We start from the raw sequence: 21231 nt of genomic DNA on the forward strand, positions 1-21231 counted from the left end.
GAGCGCACCGGTCATTGGCGACAACATAGCGAGTAGCAACTGAGCACCGCGTGGCCACTCCTACGCGCACGCACCGCAACGAGTGTGAAAAACAACCCCATCGCTAAATTACGCTACATCGACCACTGCTAATGTGAACCATCAGAAACCATCAGTGACATGTCACATGTCTAACTGAACGTGTTCTCATCATAAATTAGAACATTAACATGTTAATGAAAGACAATAAAATGTCAATTTATAATATAATGTATAATGTTCTGCCATCAAGACCATGAGTTATGGATGTTTTTTTGTTGCAAATCAGACTCCTTGCTCCTGAAGGGCAATAGTGCATCTTGCCATGTTTTGGTGGCATTTAACGAATTTCTGAATTATGTGATAGCCCAGGTCTGGATCATTTGCATAAATAGGTTATAGCTACACCATATACAAAAGTATGTGGACACCCCTTAAAATGAGTTGATTCTGTTATGTCAGCCACACCAGTTGCTGACAGGTGTATAAAATCGAGCACTCATCCGTGCAATCTCCATAGCCAAACATTGGCAGTAGAATGGCCTTACTGAAGAGCTCAGTGACAGTGGCACTGTCAAAGTATGCCACCTTTCCAACAAGTCAGTTTTGTCAAATTTCTGCCCTGCTAGAGCTGCCCCGGTGAACTGTAAGTGCTGTTATTGTGAAGTGGAAATGTCAAGGAGCAACAACGGCTCAGCCGCATAGTGATAGGCAACACAAGCTCACAGAACAGGACCACGAGTGCTGAAGCATGTAAAAATAGTCTGTCCTCAGTTGCAACACTCCAAACTGCCTCTGGAAGCAGCCGCACACAAGCCTAAGATCACCATGCGTTTCGGCTTGGCACCTTAGTTCCAGTGAAGGGAAATCTTAACGCTACAGCATACAATGACATTCTAGATGATTCTGTGCTTCCAACTTTGTGGCAACAGTTTGGGGAAGGCCCTTTCCTGTTCCAGCATGACAATGCCCCAGTGCACAAAGCGAGGTCCATACAGAAATGGTTTGTTGAGATTGGTGTGGAAGAACTTGACTGGCCTGAACAGAGCCCTGACCTCAACCCCATTGAACACCTTTGGGATAAATTGGAACGCCGACTGCGAGCCAGGCCTAATCGCCCAACATCAGTGCCCGACCTCACTAATGCTCTTGTGGCTGAATGGAAGCAAGTCCCCGCAGCAATGTTCCATCATCTAGTAGTGGAAATCCTTCCCAGAAGAGTGGAGGCTGTTATATCAGGAAAGGGGGGACCAACTCCATATTAAAGCCTGTGGTTTTGGAATGAGATGTTCGACCAGCAGGTGTCCACATACTTTTGGTCATGTAGTGTATATTAATCACACCAATGTAGGCTTAGTCTATGTCCATCAATGAAAATCAAATAATAGGCCTGCTGTAGCCCATGAAAAATATTAGTTTTCGTCATGTTCAATATTCACAATTGGGTATGTTTCCATATTTTTGGTTTTCACTGTTAAAGTTCTTTGTAAGCATGAATGTGATGAATGAAAGTTTAGTCTTAAAGTGGTATGACGAAATATCAACTTGCGCTCATACAGAGAGAAAATCATATTGTGCATATGCACTGATTACACAACAACCAGAAAAATGAATTTCAAAGGCATAATCATGTAAAGCTTTAATAACAAACATGTTCTTCATCACGCGATCCTTGAATATTCAAAGTCGAGAACCTAAAAGCGTCGACGAGGGCAATACATCTCTATATTGTAAAAGGTTTTGGCGATATATTATTAGTCTATCTGTCTCTACGCTGAAAAGTCCAGTTCGGTTTTTCCGCGAAGCTCCAAAAATCTATGAAATGTGTTTGCATGTTCTTCTCCGCGAGCGGGGATGTAGAGGTGGGATTGCGAGAATCGAAAGGTTGGAGAGCCCACACGCTCAGCTTCCGAGAAAGTACGTTTTACAATAATGTATTATTCTATTTCCCTCTTGTTCTATACAGACGAGGACTATATTACTTCAGTTGGTTTAGTGTAAGGTTGTCTTCCTTTCTTTTTTGACATCAATCTCTACGGTAGGCTTGGAGACGGACCGCTTGGACAGTGGGAGCCCTCCCCTCCTCTTCGTTCTGGTTTGGTAGGTGCGAATAAAAAAGGGCCCGTGTTTGCAAATATGCAGATAGGCTACATAAGAGGGAGGGAGGGGGGATCATACTTTGTCGAAGTCTGCTGAAAGTTGGGATGTCATCTTCCTAACGATCAAGTTAACTAAGGGAATAGGAGAATGGTTCTTCTATACCCTCAAACGTGCTGGTGCAGACCATACGATGGCACCGCAGAGACCGTGGTTTCAGATCATTGAGTCTAGACAAAAGGTATTTTTGTGCTTTAATATTAGATACAATTAGGATTCGCGGCTCTCAGGCGCATGTGAAATGATGCACACACTGTTATTGGGTTAGAATGGCCATAATGGTCATTTTCCTCCGATAATTTTGTCGATGCAGAAAAGGTTTGTGAAAATTGTGGAGAGCTGTTCATTCATTCAAAGATTTTTAGGGTGAAAATTGAAAGTGTGAATAATCTGTTAAAGACGTGCGCTCCATGAAACTTGACGCTCTCCATAAATTTTTGCCATTGAAATTATGGCACTTTGCATTGGATCTTGACAATGTTTACGAATGTTATGCTTTTAATGACAGTTGGTGATGAGGCATCTCTTTACCTAGAGATACATCGAAACTGAACTTTTTTTTCTGCAGTGTTCCCTTTAATCATCTGCAAATGTTTTTGTGAAAATGCATAATGAATGAAAAAGGAGCAATATTGTTTAATTTGTTTACGATTTAGTTTGTGCATAGCCTTAACTCATCCTAAGAACAGTATGCCAGTTGTTCTCAGAGTGATTTTATTTTATCGTTGTTCTGCATGCAACGATCAGCCAGTCTTATGCGCGCGATGTCCCGGTGTTATCGCAGTTGCAAGCCGGGATTTACGCCGACCCCTGGTACTGCCGCAATCCGCCACCAGCAGTGGCGCTCGTATGGGCTTCATGTTCTTGCAAATTAGTCACGATTTAACACACCGTCGCATGCATACCATTTTGACTATTTTAACTCAAGAATGGAAAAGAAACAGAGAGGCGCAGCAGGTTGTGGGATATTTAATTCTGGTCCTTATAAACTTCAATGGGTCTCGTGCACAAATGTGACTGACTGTGTGTGTGTCTGTGAGTGAGTGTGTGTGACGTGAGTGCTCTTGTGTGAGTCAGAGCAGGGAGGGGGTGGTTGAGAGAGGGGGCTAGGAAGATAGGTGTGAGTGTCTGCGTGACCGCGGTCTGGAAGGAAGTGTTGCATTTGACACTGCATTACCTGAACTAATAAGTAGCCTATAGTCGAGCTACCTGGCAGCGTCCCACAAGATATTAAAGTTTTTGGCTCGTTGTCAGATGCGCACAATTGGCCCAGCGTCATCCAGGGTAGGGGAGGGAATGGCCGGCAGGGATGTAGCTTAGTTGGTAGAGCAAGGCGTTTGCAACACCAGGGTTGTGGGTTCGATTCCCACGGGGGGCCAGTATAAAAAAACACAACAACAAAAAAATACATGTATGCACTCAGTAACTGTAAGTCGCTCTGGATAAGAGCGTCTGCTAAATGACTAAAATGTAAATGTAAAATGTTTTGGTTTCACGATTGATGACAAACATGAATAGGCTTATTTATTTATTAATACATACAGTATTTGAAACAAGTTCCATATTGACAGTATTATGTAGTCCACTTTTAAAAGTCGCATATATCTATAGTCAGGCTATTTATTATAGACCTAATTAATATTTGATGAATACAACAAATATTTTGAAGAATATTATGCTATGTTCTAAAAATGTAAATTAGTAATAGGCCTATATCATAACTTGAGTTAGACTTTTTTTCAACTTGCATATTCCAAAGATGTTTGAGTTCTTTTAGTGGGTTAGTCCATTTTGCTTATAGATTGCATATAGTACCCCTCTCGTTGGCCTTGGGGAGTCTGTATGGTCAGTCTGTTCGGGATGGTTATTCAGCTGAGAGGGGCCAATTACCGCCGCGCGCTGAGCTCCATGGAGGAAGCACGAGCCATGTCTCCAGCAGCTCCCACTGACGTAATCAATGTAGAGTAGATCTATATAAGGCTTGGAGAGTGGGTGCTTCGGTGAAAGCATAGTGGGAAAGTGTTATTATGTTTTTTAGTGGCAGTCCTATTTGTGATGCTATTAGGAGAAGTAGGCTAGTTGGGTGAGAAAAAAAGGAGCTGTGGTAGAAGTCATAACTGCAGAAAGTATAGATAGCCTTTAGAGATCCTTAGGCTGCCACTGGCATGATGGTAATGACGTCATTGAGGAAGATGTAAACAACAACAATGTCTACACTAACAACATTGCATTTCTTTGGTGCATTTCTTTTCTCATATAACAATGGATACACATAACCTTTTCCCAGGAATATAACCAACCTGTTCCTCATTATGCAATCATCCTTGCTTTTCTAATCATCATCATCATCATCATCATCATCATCATCATCATCATCATCATCATCTCAGCAGTAGCAGAATTTGGGATAATTATATTCAGAGAGAATACAGTGATTGGTTACAGAAACTGGGGGGACTGTTGAGTGACAGAGAAGAGAGACTGTGAAGTTCAGTCTAGGGGTTTGGAAGAGATACAATTTGAATGCATAGGGAGCGTGTGAATGACATAGTAGAGGAACAGAGTGAGAGTGATATTAAGAGAGGGTGAAAACATGAACGGAGAGACTGTAAATTATATGGAGGAGGGACATAGGCTGTTATAGAGCCATTGACATTGGAAGGGGAATGGTAGACTGAGAAAGAGGGACTGAGATGGTTGGAAAAGATAGGCTATGAATGACATGTTCACGTTTGATGGAGATGGATGGAGAGAGTGTGAGGGATATGGATCAGACAGAGAGACACTCTGAGTTTGATGGAGTGAGACTAGGACACCAGGAAGAAAGAGACACACAGACATACTGTATATGTTAGTGTAGCAGGCGGGTGGCCCTGCAGCAGTGTGAGAGAGAGCAGTGTCCTGGTCAGACTCGAAGCAGGAGAGCAAGGAGCTGAGGGGCTGGCTCAGGGGTCCGTTGGCGCCACGGACCCCTGAGCTGGTGAGAATGCGGGGGCTGCGCTCCTGCCTTTGAAGCTTTACCTCCCACTAATTCTGGCCTTCCAATTTCCACATGCTGCACAGACCCCCCCCCACCCCACCCCCAATCCTCTCTCCCGCCCCTTCCCTTTGTTTCCCTTATAAGGACTGGTCCGGCCATTTCCTCAGCTTTTCTCTGGGAGGTGTTTCTTTGTGAGTGGGGACAGGTCAGTGGAATAGGAGGATAGTGTGTCTCTTCATAGGATGTTGGCCATTGGGATTTTTCAGTTGTACACAATCTGAATAAAGCATTGGAGTCAAATTCATTTCAGTCCATTTTAATTGATGAATGGAAAAAATACCCAGCCAATAAATGTGTTATTTTTCAATTGGATTGTGGACATTAAATGGGCTCATAGTGAATAACAGGATATTCCCCCAGAGGGACTGTCAAGCAACATTTAAAAGAGCCAACCAACTTGCCCTATGCTACGCCATAGTAAGTGCTGATATCTAGTTTAATTGATAGACATGATCAATTATGTTTGGTCACATTTTAGTCATTTAGCAGACACTCTTATCCAGAGTGGCTTACAGTAGTGAGTGCATACATTTTTCATACATTTTTTCTGTACTGGTCCCCCGTGGGAAACGAACCCACAACTGTTGCGTTGCAAGCGCCAGGCTCTACCGACTGAGCCACAAGGGACCGTCACCCTACCCATAGGGAAATTGATAATATGGAGAGTCTAGAACAGTGAACTTCTGGCAAAAAATCTTAAAGGAAGGAGACATGAACATACAGTGCTGTGAAAAAGTATTTGCCCCCTTTCTAATTTTCTCTACTTTTGCATATTTGTGACTGACCGCCTCGATTCGGTCTTATGTAGCAAAATTTGAAAACGTGTTTTCCACATTAGATAAAAGTAGAGACTTAGAGCTAGAACATTTTATATCATACACTACAGTTGAGGAACAATGGGAAAGTAATTCTGCTTTAAAAGTTGATAAACTTGTAACATCACTTTTGAGAAAATGGCCCTTGAATGTTTTGGTACACCTACTGGAGAGGTCTTCTTTGTCTACACCTATTCAGCATCGTTCACACCCTCTTAAGCCTTAGCCCCACCCATCTTTTTAAGGATTCACATGTGAGGCCATGTCTATCGACATGTCTGTATACAGTTGTCGCAGTGACATCATGAACATTCAATCGTCGTCCAACATCAAACTTGTCATTGTCGTTATGAAAAAGGATAAACACAAAAACAACAGGCTGCATGACATCAGCAGCCTGGTGGTCCAAAATAGCATAACTGGTGTGTTTGAACACCAACAAACCCAAAAGTTTAAAAATGAATTTAGTATATGTCAATCTAGCAAACCAGGCAACTAAAAGCAACTTTCTAAACAATGTTTTGGTTCGTTTCTAGATTGGTAGCTAGCTAGCTAACGTTAAATTAGCTGACTAGCCAGTTCAAATAATGACCATATCATGAAAATGTATGCACTCACTAACTGTAAGTCGCTTTGGATAAGAGCATCTGCTAAATGACTAAAATGTAAAATGTAAATCATATAGCTGACAACGTCTTAACTTTAGCTAATTTGTATTAATTACTACAGGAAAATAAACTCACAACAAGATAATTATTTACAAGTTAATGGCGAGCCAATTACAGAAAATAGGTTATGGTTGTGAGTGTGACGAAATAAAAGCAGGGCATTCTACCATAGAATATTAGAACTTGGACACTGTCTCGTTGGACTAACGTTATATCCTAATTTGACTTTGGTGCAGGTCATGTTGTCCTTCACATTACCGTCTCTGGTAAACACATACTATATGAAATAAAATCCACGTTTATTTGTCACATGCACAGAATACAGAAGGTGTAAACGGTACAGTGAAATGGTTACTTGCATAGCTAGCTAAACAATGAACCATAATCCCAACTCATAACGTTACCACCCTGCATGAATCTACAGGTAGCTAAAGCTAACCAACTAGGTTCAATGTTAGCTAGCTAGCTAACATTAGGCTTTAACAGCAATGCAAATGGTTCTGAGATACGAATAATATTACTACACAGATCATACACGTAACATTAGCTAGCGAGCCAGCCAGCAAGATAACATTAGCTAGCTAACAGCACACTTTAACTTGTAATGAAAACGACTTTCTGACAAAATTAGAAACCATTAATATCTGAAAATGTAGCTAGCTAGACTCTCTTACCCGTATACATGGGGGAACGCTTCTCCCTCTCTCACGGATGCCATGGTTGCCCTTAGTTTGAAGATGTAATCCGGAGACAGGAGATTTATACAACAGCCTTCTGTGTGTTCTCTTTTCGACTCCCTCCGCATATTTGCAATCAAACGGCAGAATTTTCTCCATCTCCTTAGCTATCATACTCTGCTTCCACCGGGCATTCCACTGATTTCAAAACTCGGTCCTCCAGAAGGTAGAGAGCATTAGCAACACTTTTGCAGTTCTTCGTAATATCTTTCAAAAAAGCAGCATTAGAAAGGATTACCTACACATACTGAGCAGCTCATATTATAGACAGACGCATGCTACATGGCAGACCAATCTGAACTCACCTCTCGTTATGTCCAGCCCATCCATTATCTCAGCCAATCATGGCTAGCGGGAAGGTTCCTGTCTTTTTCCGTGGCTAAACCAACTAGTCTCGTAATTTAACAATTTTATTTGTATTTACAGATGGCATACAAGTTTGTTATTAAGGCTCATGAAAGTTCACATTTTCCAGAAGGCATTTCTGCCAAAAAACACATTTTGATTAAAAATATATGTGTACGTTCAAATGCCTCCTGTGAAGTAGTGACGCGCGACATATGCCTAGTTTTCTCAAAAGAGTCACATTTTTGATTCAGAATGTTATCAGATCTTCAACCAAAACCTAATATTAGATAAAGGGAACCTGAGTAAACAAATAACACAACAATTACATACTTATTTAATTTATTTCATAAACAAAGTTATGTAAAACCCTGTGTAAAAAAGTAATTGCCCCCTTACACTCAATAACTGGTTGTGCCACCTTTAGCTGCAATGACTCCAACCAAACGCTTCCTGTAGTTGTTGATCAGTCTCTCAAGTCGCTGTGGAGGAATTTTGGCCCACTCTTCCATGCAGAACTGCTTTAACTCAGCAACATTTGTGGGTTTTCAAGCATGAACTTCTTGTTTCAAGTCCTGCCACAACATCTTAATTGGGATTAGTTCTGGACTTTGACTAGGCCATTTAAAAACTTCAAAAGTGTTGCTTTTTAGCTATTTTCATGTAGACTTGATTGTGTGTTTTGGATCATTGTCTTACTGCATGACCCAGTTGCGCTTCAGCTTCAGCTCACAGACGGATGGCCTGACGTTCTCCTGTAGAATTCTCTGATACTATTAAGGCAAGTCGTCCAGGTCCTCAGGCAGCAAAGCATCCCCAAACCATGCACTACCACCACCATGCTTGACCGTTGGTATAAGGTTCTTACTGTAGAATGCAGTGTTTGGTTTTCGGCAGGCATAATGGGACCTATGTCCTCTAATAAGTTATACTTTTGAATCATCTGTCCATAGAACATTCTTCCAAGAGTCTTGATGATCATCCAGGTGCTTTCTGGCAAACTTGAGTCAACTTTTTGGATGACATGGGTCCCATTATGCCTGGCGAAAACCAAACACTGCATTCCACAGTAAGAACCTCATTGTCGAGATCGGTGTGGAAGAACTTGATTGGCCTGCACAGAGCCCTGACCTCAACCCCATCGAACACCTTTGGGATGAATTGGAACGCCGACTGTGAGCCAGGCCTAATTGCCCAACATCAGTGCCCGATCTCACTAATGATCTTGTGGCTGAATGGAAGCAAGTCCCCGCAGCAATGTTCCAACATCTAGTGAAAAGCCTTCCTAGAAGAGTTGAGCCTGTAATAGCCCATGATTTTTGGAATGAGATGTTCGACGAGCAGGTGTCCACATACTTTTGGCCATGCACACTTTAGTGATCTGGAGGATTTGGCATTTTCTTTTTTAATGCAACATTATTGATTATCATAGGCTATGCCATTATATGTGAATATAGCTAATTGGACAGAAATGTAGGGCATACACAAGTCATAATGATGATGAGTTATATAAATACTACATTACAATCTTTTTGTGGTTGGAGGGTTAATGATGTCATCAATAATGACAACCAACGTACTTACTGTGTTGTAAGTGGTCAAAACTGTGTGTTTAAAAATATATATATTTGTGTATGTAAATGGCTCTTTGTGTGTTTTTTTTTCTCCAAATATCTGATGCATACAAGTTAATATATTATGCAAATTAGGTCAACGTCTAATAAATAAAATAAATGTTTAACATTTACTTTTAGATTTGTGTGTATTGTTGTGAATTGTTAGATACTACTGCACTGTTGGAGCTAGGAACACAACCATTTAGCTAGACCTGCAATAACATCTGCTAAATATGTGTATGTGACCAATAAAATAAAAATTAAAACAAAGAGGTGTGACCCTTACCACCAGATTCACCACCACTAAGACTAAGCCAGTTTCTGTTATTAGGAGAGAGTGATATCAAAATGGGAATTGTTCATGGTCTGAAGTCTTAATTCATGTGAAATGGATTTGAATTTTGTCAGTGTGTAGTGTGTGGGAATTATTGTTTCAAATGCCTTTGATGGAAAGTGTGACCATCCACAGGCCAGCTCCTCTTGTGTTTCTTCCGGGAAATACTATGGCTGCATTCAACCTAGCCCTAAAGGGTGGGAATTAGCTCACACATCGGTCAAATTGGGAGGAAAATACATAGAAGTGCCTGTTCTCTCCTGTCACTGACATTTAGTACTTTCATGTTTTGCTGTGTTCTGAATGTTCTTATTTGTGTTATTGTGCATTGTAGCTGGGGGGGTTGATGAACTTTAAGTTGTGTAAGTGGACTCTTACTTATTAGTGGTTATGAGATGTTTGGTATACATACTATCTAACGGAGCTGCCTCATTGGCTTTTTAGCTGTGTTCAATCTAATAAACAGGTAACATAAAGGAATGGCAGTAATGGAGTCTGTTGTTTACTAAGATGCTGTCTAGGTCCAACACTGAGCCTGTTATTGAAGGACCCTTCTCTCTCCCTGTGCCAGTTTGTAGGTTGCCAGTGGAAGGATGTGGATGAGGGCTGAGGTTTAGACAGAGTACAAGGGCTCTAAGGCCTGCCTGTGATTGGCTGGCCGATTCGTCCACAGCGGGGAGGCGCCACCTCACGTGGGCTCAGAACAGACTGTGAGAACCTCTCGGCTCCCCCTCCCGCCCGCCCCCCCCAGCCCTGCACATACTGGACCATGTCTAGCGGACGGTCGGAGGGAAGCCGAGACCGGACAGCCGAGGCCCTGGAGCGAAGCAGCTGCAGTGAGGATGTCCCTGTCATGGAGCGCAGGAACCGCAGTGGCATCATCAGTGAGCCCCTGAGTAAGAGCCTTAAGAGGTCCCGCACCCTCTCCCAGTACACAGCAGCCTGTCCCACCAGCACTAATGGACACGCACACCACAATGGAGAGGCCAAGAGCCACCCGGCCAAGCCCCAGCCGCCCCCACAGCCCCAGCCCACCGTCTCAGCGCTGGCGGTAGCCAAACTGGACCGGACCCTGGAGCAGGTCCTGGAGGGACAGAACGGCCTGCTGCACTTTGCCCAGGCCGCGGTGCTGTTAAAGAGGGCTGGGATGGAGCACATGCTGCTGCCGGGGGGCATGGGGATGGGGATGGGGGTTAGCGATTCAGGCTCAGGGGCAAACGACTTGGAGGGTGCGTCTGCTGCGGACTCCATTGGTGGTATTGCAGACTTCCCGTACGGTGTGGGAGGCGGCTTCCCGTTCAATCCGGGACTGTTCATCATGACACCGGCAGGCGTGTTCCTAGCCGACAGCGCTCTGCACATGGCCGGCCTGGCCGAGTACCCGGCGCAGAGCGAGCTGGCCTCCGCCATCAACTCCGGCAAAAAGAAGCGGAAACGCTGCGGCATGTGCCAGCCCTGCCGTCGGCGAATTAACTGCGAGACGTGCAGCAGCTGCCGGAACCGCAAAACGGGCCACCAGATCTGCAAGTTCCGCAAATGTGATGAGCTGAAAAAGAAACCGTCTGCCACTCTGGAGGTAAGAGTTCAGGGAGGAGACAGAGCTGGAGATGTCACAGAGGGTCACAGAGGGTCACAGAGGATCACAGAGGGTCACAGAGAGTCACAGAGGGACACAAAGGGACACAGGGTCACAGAGAGTCACAGAGGGTCACAGAGGGTCACAGAGGTACACAGAGGGTCACAGAGAATCACAGAGGGTCACAGAGGGTGACAGAGGGGTCAGAGGGGTACACAGAGGGTCACAGAGGCTCACAGATGGTCACAGAGAGTCACAGAAGGACACAAAGGGACACAGGGTCACAGAGAGTCACAGAGGGTCACAGAGGGTCACAGAGGTACACAGAGGGTCACAGAGAATCACAGAGGGTGACAGAGGGGTCAGAGGGTCAGAGGGGTACACAGAGGGTCACAGAGGGTCACAGAGTGTCACAGAGGGGTCAGAGGGTCAGAGGGGTCAGGCAGGATGGGGCATAGGGATGGAAAGAGTGTTTGGAATGTACATGAACCATACACACAACTAAACTTTATACGTGTATGTATAGAGTGTGGCACTGTTCTGATTTCTTTGCACAGTGTGGATAGAGCTCCAAAGTGAGGGGTTAAGGAGAGGGGTGTGGAGGGGCTTTTTGGTGGGGAAGGCTTTGAGCTGGGCCGGGGAATGACAGGTGGTGGGGAGGGGGAGGAGTAGACATGCACCATGTTGTCTCTTTAATCTGTCCTCCGCATTGCAGCGCACGCCCTGAATGAACATCACCCTGTCCATACCCATAATACACAGCTCTCATTTTACCCCCTCACAAAACAGATTAATTGACTTTCTTAATTGGGGGTCATTGCGTGTTTAGCAGTTTACACAAATGTGTGTTTGATTGTGTGCATATGTTGCAAAATTAGTATTGCCTTGTGGGTATGCGCGAGTAGGAATGAGGAGAGAGAGAGAGAGAGAGAGAGAGAGAGATGTGACAGAGAGAATGTCTGATGGACTATTTAGAATTATGAGAGTTTGTGTGTTTGTAGGTGTGTGTTTGACAGAGTGCGGCAGTGTGTGATACTGTTTGTGTGTATATGGTTTTCATGGGTAGTATGTGTGTAGTAGAACCTACTACATGACCAAAAGTATGTGGACACCTGCTGGTCGAACATCTCATTCCAAAATCATGGGCATTAATATGGAGTTGGTCCACCGTTTGCTGCTTTAACAGCCTCCACTCTTCTGGGAAGGCTTTCCACTAGATTTTGGAACATTGCTGCGGGGACTTGCTTCCATTCAGCCACAAGAGCATTAGTGAGGTTGGGCACTGATGTTGGGCGATTAGGACTGGCTTGCAGTCGGCGTTCCAATTAATCCCAAAGATGTTCAATGGGGTTGAGGTCAGGGCTCTGTGCAGGCCAGTCAAGTTCTTCCACACTGATCTCAACAAACCATTTCTGTATGGACCTCACTTTGTACACGGGGGCATTGTCATGCTGAAACAGGAAAGGGCCTTCCCCAAACTGTTTCCACAAAGTTGGAAGCACAGAATCGTCTACAATGTCATTGTGTGTCATTGTGTGTCAAGATTTCCCTTCACTGGAACTAAGGGGCCTAGCCCGAACCATGAAAATCAGCACCAGACCATTATTCCTCCTCCACCAAACTTTACAGTTGGCACTATGCATTGGGGCAGGTAGCGTTCTCCTGGCATCCGCCAAACCCAGATTAGTCTGTCGGACTGCCAGATGGTGAAGTATGATTCATCACTCCAGAGAATACATTTCCACTGCTCCAGAGTCCAATGGCGGCGAGCTTTACACCACTCCAGCCGACGATGGCATTGCGCATGGTGATCTTAGGCTTCTGTGCGGCTGCTTGGCCATGGAAACCTATTTCATGAAGCTCCCGACGAACAGTTATTGTGCTGACATTGCTTTCAGAGGCAGTTTGGAAGTCGTAGTGAGTGTTGCAACCGAGGACAGACGATTTTTACACGCTATGCGCTTCAGCACTCGGCGGTCCAGTCTGTGAGCTTGTGTGGCATACCACTTCACGGTTGAGCCGTTGTTGCTCCTAGACGTTTCCACTTCACAATAACAACACTTACAGTTGACCAGGGCAGCTCTAGCAGGGCAGAAATGTAACAAACTGACTTGTTGGAAAGGTGGCATCCTATGACCGTGCCACGTTGAAAGTCACTGAGCTCTTCAGTAAGGCCATTCTACTGCCAATGTTTGTCTATGGAGATTGCATGGCTGTGTGCTCGATTTTATACACCTGTCAGCAACAGGTGTGGCTGAAATAGCCGAATCCACTAATTTGAAGGGGTGTCCACATACTTTTGTATGTATAGTGTGTGTGTGTGCTTGTGGGTATTTGATGGTTGTGGCAGAATGTGTGTGTGACATGGTCCATCTGGCCATGTGGCTGTCATCTGGGGCACCAGGTGTCATTGTGGCACAGGCGCCCCCCTCTCTCCCTCTCTCTTTCTCCTGTGGCACACCCGTTTGGCTAAATGGTCTCCAAACTTGTCTTCTGGGTCACCTCAGTGGCACTGGACCATTTTTTTTAAACCTCTGTGGCATATTACATTCTGTTTTTAAGGCACTTCATTTGACAATTAAAGCCTGTACTGTATAAAGATGTGATAAACACTCTATGACAAAATGACAAAACATCCATGACAATATTTTGGTATATTGCCAAGGCATGATAGATTGTATTAGCTGATTTATATGACCCTCAATTGTCATGATGATGTTATGCAATATTGAATTACTGTTAAGAAGATGTGTGAACATCACATCAAAAATGGTCAGATTCATTTATCGTTCCTTTTAAAGATGTAAATACAAGGTTGATGTGATTAGGCTCTGCCCTCTGCCCTCTGCCCTCTGCCCTCTTCAGTCTTTCAGCATCTTGTTGTTCCTGTAAGGAGGCAGACATACATGATATGAGCTATGCTAGTAAACAATGCTGTCCTGATCATGACAAGTGTGCTCTCTAACAATGTCCGCATGTTCACAAATTAATTATCAGACATTTTATATTCTTACTTGTGATAATGACTATTTTGGCCAAAGTATACAGTATGTGGAATACATCCTGAATATCCTCTATAGCTGGATGTACTATGCAATGCTACAACACTCACGTTCATGAGACAGAGGGTGATCCGTTTGTGTAACCTGGCAGTAAAGAGTTGTTCTCCAAGCAGACATGCAACAACAGATTAATAAGGGCTTGACCCGCATGTTCGCTGGTTGTAACTATTGTGATCAGACAGGATTCCATTTCAGATGGCAACTCTTATGGTTTCACTGTCAACACTCATACTCTGAAAGGGTTATCTTATGTAATCAGATGCTTGTGAATGTGTGTTGGTAATAGGACTTACTGTATGTTAATGATTGACAGTATGCTATTGTTGTTCACATGGTAACAGTGACCACCAGTCATTCACAGCATCAGATCAACAACAAGTGGAATATTCATGACTGCAGCCTTTACTATGAAGTTAATGTCTGCATTTGTTCTCCCAAACCAAAAGAAAGAATCACACAAACTAATCTCAGTTTCTAATTGATTGATGTCACATAGTTTTAGAATTGTACGCTGCTAATAAAATCCGATTGTTTGCCGTTGTTATGTTTTGTCACACACAACACATCAGCAGTATGGCCGTAGCGCAGGACTTGATGTGATAATAATCTGTTTAGCATTTACGTTTTGGAATAGTTTATCTTCAAATGAACTGTTGACTTCTCCTTCAGATTGGGTTAGTTTTCTGTCTGTCTAAAATGGTGTGCCTCATCTTACACTAGCAGGCCAATGCTGGCTAGAACTGTTCTGTGTTAGGGCCAGCCTTGAGCAACAGGCCAATAGGTCAGAGAGTAGCCTTGCACAGTCAGAGTGATGTCATAACACCAGGTCAAAGGTGAGAATAATGACAGAAAACATATTGTGTACAATAACACATCTGATATATGTATCCTACTTTGATCTTACAGATTTGTGTGTTTACGTTTATAATTTATTGGGGCTTTTCTGAGAGGTTCTGCCATTCATATTGCCGACGGAGGTTGTTCTTTCAGGCTCTACAGAAAATAACATTGCTTGTACTATGAATCCATATTTCCCTATCAAGCATTACCACACTGTAAACAGTACAGATAGCATTATCTAGGTTACACTGTTTTATGTTCTGTTAACTGGGGCATTATGAAATGGTAAAACATATTGCCCAACTCCCCCTCAGCCCTTCTGGTCACTGAGGTTAGGACATGTTCAGGGACACCTGGGCAGCACCTGGGACAAAATGGAGGATCATGGTCATCCGATCCGGCTCGTAAGCAGCATACCACAGTCTGTCATCTGCTGTTAGCTTGAGCTGGGGTCTAGTGGAAACAGCCCCAGAGTGTCACATCTCACATGCACACAGCCCACTGTCTAACAGAGATGCTAATGGCTGGGGATCACTTAGCGAGGTGGCATAGACCCGTTAGCCATAGTGCTTATAGTGTGTCTGTGTGTGTGTGTGTGTGTGTGTGCGTGCGTGCGTGTTATGTTGTAAAGCTGTGTCATGTGATTCAATAAGTATTTTGATGCTTGGTTTGTTTTAACCTCTTCAGACGCCCGAAATCAAGGAAAATACTGGTTGTTTTTAATCAATGCTTTTGATAACATATTTATAATTCCTTTATAACAGATTTGTAATTGTTAGTCTGTTTGTTTGTTTATTTGTTTATTTGTGCATATTGTGAGTGTACATTATTTGAAGTTGATGCGGTCCGATGTGGTGTGTCTGTGAGAATACAAAGAGTGGCTCTGCGCTTTGATGGTGTTGACGGTTTCCATTGAAACCTCATGGCAGCCTAAAGATGGGCGTAAAAACAGAGTAAGGGGGAGGTGGCGTGCCGAGGCCTCAGCGTGCCGTTAGCGTGCCAAGGCCTTAGTGTGCCGTTAGCGTGCCGAGGCCTTAGTTTGCCGTTAGCGTGCCGAGGCCTCAGCGTGCCGTTAGCGTGCCGAGGCCTCAGCGTGCCGTTAGCGTGTCGAGGCCTCAGCGTGCCGTTAGCTTGCCGAGGCCTCAGCGTGCCGTTAGCGTGCCGTTATTCATGCCGATGCCTCAGCGTGCCGTTAGCATGCCGAGGCCTCAGCGTGCCGTTAGCGTGCCAAGGCCTTAGCGTGCCGTTAGCGTGCCGAGGCCTTAGCGTGCCGTTAGCGTGCAGAGGCCTCAGCGTGCCGTTAGCATGCCGAGGCCTCAGCGTGCCGTTAGCGTGCCAAGGCCTTAGCGTGCCGTTAGCGTGCCGAGGCCTCAGCGTGCCGTTAGCGTGCAGAGGCCTCAGCATGCCGTTAGCTTGCCGAGGCCTCAGTGTGCCGTTAGCGTGCAGAGGCCTCAGCGTGCCGTTAACGTGCCGAGGCCTCAGCGTGCCTTTAGCGTGCTGAGGCCTTAGCGTGCCGTTAGCATGCCGAGGCCTTAGCGTGCCGGGGCCTTTGCCACCTCACACCTCGCTGGCTGGAGATGTCTGAATTTATTTTGGGAACGCTATGTTTGAAGGGAAATAAATAAAACCCAAGAGAAACACTCCCTTTCTGCTGCATGTCTGAGTTTTCACCACTAGTCTCAGTCTCACGGTTGGTGTTTGCCCTGTCTGTGAGAGAGAGAAGTATAGGTTTTATGCAGTGGTGAAAAAAGTACCCAATTGCCATACTTGAGTAAAAGTAAAGATACCTTAATAGATAATGACTCAAGTAATAGTGAAAGTAACCCAGTGAAATACTACTTGAGTAAAAGTCTAAAAGTATTTTGTTTTAAATATACTTAAGTATCAAAAGTAAATGTAATTTCAAAAATATACTTAAGTATCAAAAGTAAAAGTAAAAGTATAAATCATTTCAAATTGCTAATATTAAGCAAAACAGATGGCACAACTTTCTTGTTTTTTCAATTTACGGATAGCCAGGGGCACAGTACAACATGCAGACATAATTGACAAACAAAGCATTTGTGTTTAGTGAGTCCGCCACATCAGCGGCAGTAGGGATGACCAGGGATGTTCTCTTGATAAGAGTGTGAATTAGACCATGTTCCTGTCCTGCTAAGTATTCAAAATGTAACGAGTTCTTTTGGATGTCAGGGAAAATGTATGGAGTAAAAAGTACATTATTTTCATTAGGAATGTAGTGAAGTAAAAGTAAAAGTTGTCAAAAATATAAATAGTAAAGTAAAGTACAGATACCAAAAAAAACTACTTAAGTAGTACTTTAAAGTATTTTTACTCAAGTACTTTACACCACTGGTTTTATGTCAACATGTGTTTATATTTGTTTAGTTATGTGATTATTTTAATGCTAGTGTGTTTCTGTACTCTGGTCTGCTGATTGGATTTGTTTGTGAGGGTGACCAGGGCCTTGGGGGATTCGTTTGGTTTTGTGGAAATGTGTTTGTTAATTCCTGTTCTGTCTGTTCTGTCTGTCTGTTCTGTCTGTCTGTTCTGTCTGTCTGTCTGTCTGTCTGTCTGTCTGTCTGTCTGTCTGTCTGTCTGTCTGTCTGTCTGTCTGTCTTCTGTGTTGAAGTATCATAGTCAGAGGACAGATCTAGCCGACCCACTACAGGTATTACATGTGTGGTGACATGACATGGCCAGTTTGAGGCATGCAGACACTGAGCCAGAGAATTTTCGCTGAGTGTTGTTACCCCCTCCCTCCTCTTAGAAATCAAACGGCAGACAGGCATGCTGACTGACACAGGCATGCAGACTGACACAGAGACACACAGGCATGCAGACGGACACAGAGATACACAGGCATGCAGACTGACACAGAGACACACTGATCAGTAGGCATGTTGCCAGGCAGACACAGAAACTAGTAGGAGTAGGACAGACAGGTACAGTCAGACAGACAGACATACAGACACAAACAGACACATACGGACAAACAGCAGTGGAGTTATTAACTCCCTTAGCCAACCTATGAGAGGGGAGGGGCGAGATGACATCACAGTCACAGATGAAAGGGTTCTTGTTACCAGTGGACCTGGGGCTGTCCAATGGGAAGTGATTGATGGGAGTATTTAGCCTAATGCTCTGCTCTAAAGCGAATGTTCCCCTATGGGCTGGTCCTGGATCAGCTGTGCCTAAAACAGTCACAATATGTCAGAACAAATAAGATAGCAAATTAGAAACTGGAGCCACATTTCAGAGTATGAAATGTTATGCTAACCGATGCTCTCAATATGTGTGCTAGAGCAAGGCTAGCAGGCCCCTGGGTTGGGGAAGTGTAGACTAAATGCAGCGTCCATTGAGGAAAGTAGCAGGAACATATTCATAGTAAAGTCAATAAACAGAGATTAAGATGCTGGACATTGAAATGGACGCCTGGAATGGATTGTGACCTTAGGAGCCCATTCCCCCTTAGCCAGATGTGACAAACAACCATGTTTATGCAGAATGGAGGTCACATGTGTTGGCTCAGAGTGTTTTTCCTTTAATAAGTCACTAGTGAGTTCACAATGAAAAAGGTCTTGAGGTTAGCGTCCAGGTGCCTGAGTGTCATAGGTGAAAGGTCATTAGTTAGGTGCTTATGGCTTGCACCACCTTGACCTCCTTGCTTTTTTAGTGTTGGGAATATTCCAAAGTGAAAATGATATAATAGAAGAGAAAAGTTGATTATGTTAAATACTATTTTCTTTCTCTCCTCCCCTTCTCTCTTTCTCTCCTCCCCCTCTCTCTTTCTCTCCTCCCCCTCTCTCTTTCTCTCCTCCCCCTCTCTCTTTCTCTCCCCCCCTCTCTCTTTCTCTCCTCCCCCTCTTTCTTTCTCTCTTTCTCTCCCCCTCCACCCCTTATCTCTTCCGCCGCCTCCTCCTCCTCCTCCTCTCTCTTTATTTCTTTCATTCTCCTCCCTCTCTCTTTCTATCTTCCTCCTGCCCCTATTTCTCTTTCTATACCCTGATGAAGAGAGCTTGGCTGTCGAAATGTTGGTTATAAAATGATTGCATCTGAGCTCCTAGAGTGTGCGACTCTCCTTTTCTTTTTCAAATACTATTTCCCCCCTATTCTGAATTGTTTTGTGTAGTCTGTGATTTATTTTGAGTTACCACTTTGACATCGACTGATAAATCCCAAAGCTAGCTGTAGCATCAGCTTTGTGGTTTATCAGTGTGATAAGTATATTGTTCTTGTGCTATTTTATGTATTTCCGTGTGGGGAGGTGTGTGTGTGTTTGTGTGGGTGTGTGCGTGTTTGTCGAGCTGGCCCTGAATGGCTCCGGGCAGTGCTGGCTAACATGTGAGATTCTGTGCCGCAGTAGAGTTGTGCTGTAGCTCCTAGGACTGAGCCGAGCCTGAGCCCCAGTGGTCCTCTGTCTTATGACTGGCAGGCGACCACTCAACCCCTGCAGCTGCATTGCATTGGTGCCTGCCCTGCCTAGTGCAATGCAATCAGAGCTAGAGATCCCACTCTGAGAGAGGAGTGAGGGAAGAACAGAGAGCAGTGTCACCAGTGAGAGCGGTGTGGTGTGATGGGAGATGGACGTGACTGCTTGGTGACTAAATAATAGATGTGCCATATTGGGTTTCACGTGGAGCCAGGGCCATGGCTGATGAGGTGGGGTGGGGTGGGGGGTGGGGTGGGGGGGGGACGGGGGATATGTCTGTGTGGGACGCAGTGATTTCCATGATAGTGCCTGCCTGGCCTGGTCTGGAGAGAGAGCGACAGAGAGCAAGAGAGAGAGAGAAGTGGAGCAGAAGCGAGGAGGAGTGGGGAGTGAGGGTGATGGTGTCTGTTAATGTGTTTGATGTGGAGATTTGATGAGCATGTTGTTGTCTGAATCTATTCAATAATTAGTCTTGGGGAGAAAAATGTTCGAGAGAGAGAGCGAGAGAGAGAGAGAGAGAGAGAGAGAGAGAGAGAGAGAGAGAGAGAAAACTGCAGATGTTGCGGTTTACAATGGGTCTAGGGATGTGTTATCTTCTCCTAGCTGCGTCCACTAACCCTCTCCTTCTCTCTCCTCTCTCTTTGTTATTTGTTTCTCTAAGAAGGTGATGCTTCCTACAGGAGCAGCATTCCGATGGTTCCAGTAAGACTCTGACCCTCCTCCACTCTAACCCTTACCTACACAAACCCAAAGCGCTGCGATCAAGTGCAATGCCAACTCTCGCTTGGATTGTCTCGGGCACGGACACTGGCTGACAAGAAAACAAACAAACAACAAATAAAAAGATACAAAAAAAAAGCTCAACAGGAATGATACGAAGGAATCAACCGAGTAATGGATGCACCTAATTATTCCTTGAACCAAAAATTAAATATAAATAAAATTATCTATGGCAACTTTCATTCCCTTTTCTATGTTCCCATTTTGGTACCTTTTTGTCCTGTTTCCAGCAGGTCTTTTCTGTCGCTTAGACATGGAACTGTTCATTGCCAAACAGAAATGACGGACTGAGTGTGGACAATCAACAAATTTCTGTGTTTGGTGTTAATGTTGTTCACGTGTGGAAAGATACAGTACTTGTGTAGAGAATGTACATTTATGGCTATATTTTAAAACTAGTGGCTAATGGCAGGCACTATTGTAATTTAGCACCATTGTTCTTATCTAAACCCTTGTCTATTTTATGATTTGTATTGTTGCAAGAATATAGTTTTGCAACTGATTAATGGTTGTCTTTTAAAAGAAAAAGGAAATGTTTCAAGATGTAAAAATCCAGATTTCTGATTCAAATGAAAAAGTAACTCTCATCCTATTGGGCAGAAGTCTAGGGCAGTGGTTCTCAATCCTGGTCCTGGGGACCCAAAGGGGTGCACATTTTTGTTTTTGCCCTAGCACTACACACCTGATTCAAATCATCAACTCATCATCAGGCTTTGATTATTTGAATCAGGTGTGTAGTGCTAGGGCAAAAACAAAAATGTGCACCCCTTTGGGTCCCCAGGACCAGGATTGAGGACCACTGGTCTAGGGA

General features: G+C 44.2%; 1 protein-coding gene across 5 annotated transcripts; it reads left to right on the forward strand.

Moving 5' to 3' along the window:
- The first annotated feature begins 1835 nt into the window (after positions 1-1835).
- Positions 1836-20529, forward strand: LOC121542083 (CXXC-type zinc finger protein 5-like). Of its 5 annotated transcripts, XM_041851535.2 has the most exons (4): positions 1843-1935; positions 2061-2118; positions 10302-11306; positions 20302-20529. In XM_041851535.2, the coding sequence occupies exons 3-4, from the start codon at positions 10500-10502 to the stop codon at positions 20344-20346; spliced, it is 852 nt and encodes a 283-aa protein (XP_041707469.2). In that variant the 5' UTR covers positions 1843-1935; positions 2061-2118; positions 10302-10499; the 3' UTR covers positions 20347-20529. The 5 variants fall into 5 exon arrangements, with proteins under 5 accessions (XP_041707471.2, XP_041707469.2, XP_041707472.2 ...); XM_041851537.2 differs by lacking the exon at positions 2061-2118 and having other exon boundaries at positions 1836-1935; XM_041851538.2 differs by having other exon boundaries at positions 1854-2118; positions 20305-20529.
- The last annotated feature ends 702 nt before the right edge of the window (positions 20530-21231 follow it).

Source organism: Coregonus clupeaformis, chromosome 27, assembly GCF_020615455.1.
Source record: "Coregonus clupeaformis isolate EN_2021a chromosome 27, ASM2061545v1, whole genome shotgun sequence".
NCBI lineage: Eukaryota > Metazoa > Chordata > Actinopteri > Salmoniformes > Salmonidae > Coregonus > Coregonus clupeaformis.

Excerpts from the sequence above, each read along its gene's own strand:
- LOC121542083 (XM_041851537.2), top strand. The coding sequence starts at position 10,500 with ATGTCTAGCGGACGGTCGGAGGGAAGCCGAGACCGGACAGCCGAGGCC. Across the intron at positions 11,307-20,301 it reads AACCGTCTGCCACTCTGGAG|AAGGTGATGCTTCCTACAGG; the intron begins GTAAGAGTTCAG and ends TGTTTCTCTAAG.